This window comes from Lycium ferocissimum, chromosome 10 (genome assembly GCF_029784015.1).
Source record: "Lycium ferocissimum isolate CSIRO_LF1 chromosome 10, AGI_CSIRO_Lferr_CH_V1, whole genome shotgun sequence".
Taxonomy (NCBI): Eukaryota; Viridiplantae; Streptophyta; class Magnoliopsida; order Solanales; family Solanaceae; genus Lycium; species Lycium ferocissimum.
Window position 1 is genome coordinate 8128660 of NC_081351.1, and position 7682 is coordinate 8136341.

Here is a 7682-nt window from a genome sequence, read left to right on the forward strand (position 1 = left end):
TCCCTATATCACATTAAAAGTTACCCAATAAATATTTGACCAATAAAATATGACATGATATTTAATTTAGTCCACGTGGACTTTTTTTTTCTCAGTCCACGTGGCAAAAAGACCCTACTCGACCTGACCCAAACCCAAATTAACTTTATATTCTCTCTTAATTAAAATAGAGTTTCTCTCTTTGAAAAAAATTGGTCCATCATTTTATTAAAATCGCGTCGTCTTCTTTTTCCTTCTCTCAGGCGCAGTTTATAAGGATTTTTATAACGACATAACAAAATAAGGATATACTAAGATATAAACAAAGATACCAGTTACAAAATAAGGTTTCTCATCTACCTTCCATAACAAAATAACAGGCAGTTTGCAACTATTCTCTTCATAGCAACTGTTAAATGCTACTAAATAAGCAACACCAACTGCAACTAATTAATTTCTTCAAAAAAAAAAAAAAATGATTGAACAAAAAAAAAAAAACCTAATTGGAGAATAGTGTTTAAGGGTTAATTTAGGTTTGGGTTTGAGTCGGGCTTTTTTGCCATGTGGACTGAGAAAAAAATTCATGTGGACTAAATTAAATATCATGTCATTTTTTATTAATCAAATATTTATTGGGTGACTGTTGATGTGATATAATAAAAGTTAAGTGACTTTGTTGTTACACACTTGACAGATGGTTTCTGTGTTACTACCTCATTATTATGTCCCACTCGCAGTCGCAGGTAGTGTGATCTATGCTAGAATCTACCCACCCATGTTCCTAATTAATACAAATACAAACCTGAAAATGACAAACAACAAAACCTTCCCCGATCAGCTTTCATAAAGCAGCAAAAAGGTGTAATATCACCCCTTCTTTCTTCATTAATTTAATTCATCAATCAAAACAGCAGAAAGTTATGGAGATGAGAGTGCAAATGTAGGTAGTGGTGTGTTGAGCTGTTGTGTGTGAATTTGGAAGAGATCTCGCTGGTTACCATGGCATACATTTCTTCTCCCATTCACCTACTTCTCAAGGTAAACAATACAGACCCAATGTTCTCTTCTATCAATTGATGAATATGATTTACTTTTTGCTACATTTTTATCAAGATTAATTTTATCTAATTCTTCACATTAATTAAATATACTAGCTGGAGTAATATAATTTGATGCAACCATAGAATAAAAAGAATTCCACCAGTGGACAAATTCGACGGTGTCTTTTTGTTGTATTCTGTTCCCAATTTCGTTGAAAGAAATGCATAGGATTGAGGGAAGAAACAATGACGTTATCCCTCACTTTTTTCTGGAGATTCTACGCCCTCAGGGGCAAGCATAGGCTGAGCAAGCTGCCCAATGACTGATTAATGGGCTTGGGCCTAGCCCAAGACTTTCAATTAAAAGATGGAAAAAAACATATATGTATATGATAAGAGGGTACATTTACAGAATATGATGATATTTTTCAATTTACAAAATATATCAATAGACTTGTTACAAAATTTATACGAATTAGGTAAATTAAAAAGAAACAAATAAAACACATTAAATAAGGTAAGGAAATCGTTTTACTTATTTTATCCACGTTTCTCTCTCCATTCAAAATTTAGAGATATAATTCCCTGATTTTCTCCAACTTTTGCTTTCTTATTTCATCCTCTCCCCTTCAAAATTAAGAGATATTGTTACCTAATTTTCTCCAACTTTTACTCAAAAAGTCCATTATAATCGGTAATTTTTATGTAAAACATATATGTATAATTTTCGTAAGCAATATGTATAACTGTATAGATTCTTATAATTTTTATATATGAAATATGTATAAAAATTGTATGTGTATTTTGATTATTATAAAGTACATATAAATTGTATAAAATCTTATTAAAGTATGTATAAATTTTGAGAAAAATATGTATAATAAACTTGTAATTGATACAAACCAGATTCCATACAAAGTTCATACACCAGAAAATAAATATATATTAATTTTTGTATGCAATATTTATAAATATATAAATTCGTTATAATTTCTACTTATGAAATATGTATAAAAGTTGTATGTATATTGTGATTATGATATAAATTGTATAAAATCTGATCAAAGTATGTATAGATTGTGAGAAAGTATATATGTATAGTAAGTTTTCTGATTGATACAAACTAAATTCCATCCATATTTCATACACATATCAGTTTTCAACATTTTTAAGACTAATTGATATCGAATTTGTTCGCATTTCATACACATTGTGCCGCATATATCTAAAAAATGACATATAGCAGACTCCATACACATTTCATACATATATAAGTTTTTAACATTTTTTAAAATTACAGTTTATATAATTTAGGGAAAAGGGTCAAAAATACCCCTCTACTTTGGAAAAATGGCTAAAAATATCCTCCGAACTTATTTTGAGTCAAAAATACCCCTCTCATCCTTAAAGTTTTCAAATATACCCTTGTCTTGACGGAAATTATCCCCCAAAATAACCCGAAATCATTATTTAAACCCGTTCCATCATTTAAACCCGACCCAACTAAATAATAACATATAAGATCCCTTTATTCTCCCAATTTCCTCAAACTTCAAACCTACGTATTGGGGGAATAAGGGGATTTTATGGGTTATCATTTAGTTGGGTCGGGTTTAAATGATGGAGTGGGTTTCAAAAATGATTTCGGGTTATTTTGGGGGATAATTTCCGTCAAGACAGGGGTATATTTGAAAACTTTAAGGATGGGAGGGTATTTTGATCCAAAATAAGTTTGAAGGATATTTTTAATTTTTTCCAAAGTAGAGGGGTATTTTTGACCCTTTTCCCTATAATTTATACAGATTTTCAAAACACACAATGATCATATATATCGCAAAACAATACAAATCAATTTTTATATACAATTAATACACAAGTTAGTAATCAAAAATACTTTGTAATATTGGTTTGAAAATTTATACTAGGAGAGAAGATGAATTTTAGGTATGAAAATTGTGTCTATCATAGAGGGAGGGAGAGAGAGAGAAATATTTTTAAAAAGAAGAAGTTGAATGGTAACTATCCTAGAATTAAGTCCACATTTAAAATCAGATTTTCTTCCTTAAAAAAAGCCTAAAATCGTGGGTATCTCATTAAGCCCAAATCTGGTATACTTTATAATTTTATTGGTATGTTTTGTAAATAAGGAAAAGTATCCTTATATTTTGTAATATAGAGTCTTAAATAGGTATTATTAGGTCATTTTCCCTTAAAAGATTAGAGAAGGAGACATTTGCACTTTTGTCTCTATTTTGTGTTGGTCTTTAATTTTTGCTCATAACAAACTTTTTCACGGGATATAAGTTTATATTTTTGCATCATAATATCTCACAAATTATGGCCCGTGCCCTAAAGAAGTTATACGCTAGGCATAAGTTTGATTTTAAAGGGAAAAAATTAAAGACTAGCCCATTTGAAGGGAAAACCGTGCAATTTCTTTCGGTTCTGGACAACTTATTATATATTTAGCTGTTTTAAGGTGGAAATAACCTTTGGAAAATAAATATCCCAAGATGAAATACAAAGCAACTCGAACACAGGATGTTGGAGTTCGAAGTTTGACAAGTGGAACTTTAGTACAATGTGCTAGAAATAAAAAATTCCTAGACCTTCAAATGCAATTCAAAATCTAGGAATTTTTCACTCAAGGTACCTCTTCGAGCTCCTGAAACTTTCCTTAAATTTCAACTTCTACAAGTGAAGGAAGGAATGTGTCCCGAGACATTTTTATATAAATTTTCTTTTTATATTAAAAAGTGGCTATTTTTCAGTTACATTTCAAATGATGGCTAAATTTGATTATAGGTCCAAAAAGTGCCCAACAACCAACTTTTTGGTTATGAAATGTTCTTTTTGTTATATTTGATTGCGATTTTTAGAAAAAATATAACTTACTTGACTTATGGACGAAAGTTATTTTTCTTACAATTATTTTAATATCTAATTTCATAAGCTTGCTCCAACCAAACATTACACTTCAAAATTTATCAAAAGACTCTACGATTTACTAGTTCTTATTAATCTATAAATATTATATCTTTTATAAAAAGTATTTCTCTCTTACCAATAAGATACTATAAAGTATTTTCCAGGAAATAGTTTTCATGGTAAACATTTTTCTGAAAAACAGTTTTAGGGGAAATAACTTCCTTCATACCAAATACATATTTCTCTAGTGTCACTTAAGTTCTTAATACCAAGCTTTTCTTATTCTTTTTTTTAAAATAATTCTTGATTTTTAGTAAGTTGTGCTAATAAAATATGGTAATAAATTTGATTGATAGAATTCTTTGCCTAATTTTGAACCATGTTAGCTTTCCTTTGCTAATTTAGGATTTGTTGACTTTAATTTCAAATGAAATTTGGTAATTCTGACTCAATAAGTCAAATTAAATAGGGTTTTATAAAACGAGATGGAGAGAATAATATATAGATATTCCGTATACAAAAGCATAAACAAGTGGATTTCATGCAGTTAAGGTGTATTGTTAGAAAGTTATTGACATAACCATACGCAAGTGTATATTAATTGTTGATTATCTTATCCCCCCCCCCCCCCCCCCCCCGCAAAAAAAAAAGAAAGTACTGTGTTTATTGTTATTGCCGTCAATGTCTCATGATGCTTCGGTGCACAGCAACTTTAAAAGAATATGACGTACAAATTAAACATTTAGCTTCAAGTAATCCAACTGACTTAACTTGAAGATTCAACAAAAAATATCTCGATAACAAAGAGGTCCAAAAAGTTATCCCATGCAGTTTTTGTAATCAATTTAATCATTTCTCACTAGCTTTGCATATTATATTGGTAATGACTAATGACCTTTTCTGTTATGCTACTTCTTATAGCCTAAATTTACTTGGCATAGAAACTACTAGCACCAGAGTCTAAATTTTATGCTTCTGGGGTGTAATTAATCTAAAACATATTCCAATCGCACGTCTGAATATTTAAGATTTAAGTTCTAACAAACTTGCTATAATTGTAATCTTGATTACAGATTTTAAGATAATAGTAATGGAATTTGAGCACGTTTGTCAGCTAAAACCTTTTGACTATGTCATTAAATGCAAGGTTCCTGTGGTTGTTAAATATGCTAATTGCAACTGCAAAAGTGAAACTCTGGAAATTGTTGCTTTGTTTACATACCATCAGATTTAGCTCTCCCTTGCACGACTTACCAATGTACTGTCCGATGTTGGAAAATTTTAGTTTAAAAATCTCTTTACATTGTCTCAACTCTCTCTACTGCAGAATATGCTTGTATCTTGTATTATTTTAGTCTCAGCGCTTGCTTTAAGAATCAGCTGCTCAAATCTTCCATTGAAAGATTCAACCATGGGAAACAACTTAAATGCAATTTCTTTGCTGGATAATGCCTCAACAAAGAACAGCATGTCTCTCCCTATTGATAATGCCTTTTGGCTTCCTTTTCCATTGCGCAGTTGGCCTTCAGGTACTTTCTCTTCATAAACGTTGTAGTCCTTCCATAATTCTACCTTCTTTGTCGTGATTAGTAGTTGATCAGTTGTTAATTATTGCCCGTTTGGGCATCAAAACTACTATATTTCAGTATCTGCAATTATTGCTTTGGCCATCAACATTTTTTAGCATTTGAAATGCGGGTGAAACATTGAAATATTAGTTCGCGAAGTTTTTAATGTGAAATAATGGTTTCTACTTACGATTTTCATTTTTCACAAACTTTTTTGTTAAGTGAAGTTCATGTTTAAACACAAGGTCTTCTGAAATGTCAGGTGGATGCTTTGCAAGTGGAGTCATTGATCTTGGAGGATTACATGTATCTCAAATATCGTCCTTAACCAAAGTTTGGGCTACCCTTGAAGGTGGACCAGATAACCTTGGAGCGACATTCTTTGAACCGTCAAATCTACCAAATGGATTCTTCATGTTTGGTTCCTATAGCCAACCTAACACTATGCCCCTTTTCGGATGGATTCTTGCTGGGAAAGATACATCAGGAGGCACCCTAAAGATGCCAACTGACTACACTCTTGTATGGAGTAGTCAGGACTCTAAAATCAAGCAGGATGGTGTCGGCTATATCTGGCTGCCAATACCTCCGGAGGGTTATAAAGCCATAGGCCATGTTGTCACAACCTCGCCTCAGAAGCCTTCTCTGGATAAAGTCCGTTGTGTTCGTGCTGACCTCACAGATACATGTGAAAGTCATGATTGGATTTGGGGCACTAATGGCTTGAATGTGTACTCATCAAGACCTAGAGACAGAGGAATGCAAGCTTTAGGAGTGGCAACGGGTGCTTTTATGGTTCAGAACAATGACTCACTAGCTTGTTTAAAGAATGTCAAAGCTAATACATCTGCTATGCCAAATTTGAACCAAGTTCAAGCATTGGTTCAAGCATACTCTCCAGTGATTTACTTTCATCCTGATGAAGAATTCTATCCCTCATCAGTGACTTGGTTTTTCCAGAATGGAGCATTATTATATACAAAAGGACAAGAATCCTCACCTGTTGGTATTCAGCCCACAGGTTCAAATCTTCCTCAAGGTGGTTCGAGTGATGGCGCTTACTGGTTGGACCTCCCAACTGATGGTGCACCGAAAACTAATGTCAAGAAAGGACATTTACAGGGTGCCACAGCCTACTTACACGTTAAACCAATGTTTGGTGCAACATATACTGATATTGCTGTGTGGCTATTTTATCCCTTCAATGGAGCTGCAAAAGCTAAACTCGAATTCATGACCATTTCCTTGGGGAAAATTGGAGAGCACATTGGCGATTGGGAACATGTTACATTGAGGATTAGCAACTTCAATGGGGAGTTACAAGGTGTATACTTTTCACAACACAGTGGAGGCATTTGGGTAAGTGCTTCTCAGCTTGAATTTCAAAATGGTAACAAACCCGCGGTCTACTCATCGCTGCACGGACACGCTGCTTATCCAAAAGCAGGACAGAATTTGCAAGGGAGTGGGGACGTAGGAATCAGAAATGACACCGGAAAGGGGAAGTTGATGGACATAGGAGCAAACTTCACAGTAGTAGCTGCAGAATACTTGGGTTCAACTATAGTGGAGCCACCATGGCTTAATTATGCAAGGGAATGGGGTCCAAAAATTAGCTATGATATATCGAAAGAGCTCAACAAAATAGAGAGATTTATGCTTGGGAAACTGAAGAAAGCTTTCGAGAAAATTGTGAGAGACCTACCGAATGAGGTTTTGGGTGAGGAGGGACCAATAGGTCCAAAGTTTAAAGACATGTGGAGTGGTGATGAAAGGGGTTGAACATTCACACAATTCATCAAATATTTAGACATCGATCAAAAGGGATTTGCTTTGAGCCAATTGTCTTATCTACTAGTCATTTCTCTCAAAACAACTTACTTTGGTAAGCCATGTAATAAAAATTGATATTTAATCAAGATGTTTCTCAGAAGTATTTTCATTCTCTGTATACACGACGATGGGGACGATATTCAAGCATAATCTCGAGTCGTGGCACCTGATAATAAATTATATATTCTTTAGGTCCTTCTGTTCAAATTCGACATTTTTGGCTAGTAGAGAAAAAGAAGCTAAGCAAGGACAGAATGTTACTTGCACTGCATATCCTGTAAACAACAATAAACCCATTCAAGCCAAAATATGGACTCGACAGCTGATTAGTAAT

At 33.2% G+C, this 7682-nt stretch overlaps 1 protein-coding gene across 1 annotated transcript; it reads left to right on the plus strand.

Annotated features, from left to right (window-relative positions):
- The first annotated feature begins 693 nt into the window (after positions 1-693).
- LOC132035589 (hypothetical protein At1g04090-like) lies at positions 694-7457 on the plus strand. Its single transcript, XM_059425885.1, has 3 exons — positions 694-1017; positions 5275-5476; positions 5778-7457. The coding sequence occupies exons 1-3, from the start codon at positions 979-981 to the stop codon at positions 7295-7297; spliced, it is 1761 nt and encodes a 586-aa protein (XP_059281868.1). The 5' UTR covers positions 694-978; the 3' UTR covers positions 7298-7457.
- Positions 7458-7682: the final 225 nt, after the last annotated feature.

Excerpts from the sequence above, each read along its gene's own strand:
- LOC132035589 (XM_059425885.1), top strand. The coding sequence starts at position 979 with ATGGCATACATTTCTTCTCCCATTCACCTACTTCTCAAG. Across the intron at positions 1,018-5,274 it reads CCATTCACCTACTTCTCAAG|AATATGCTTGTATCTTGTAT; the intron begins GTAAACAATACA and ends TCTCTACTGCAG. Across the intron at positions 5,477-5,777 it reads ATTGCGCAGTTGGCCTTCAG|GTGGATGCTTTGCAAGTGGA; the intron begins GTACTTTCTCTT and ends CTGAAATGTCAG.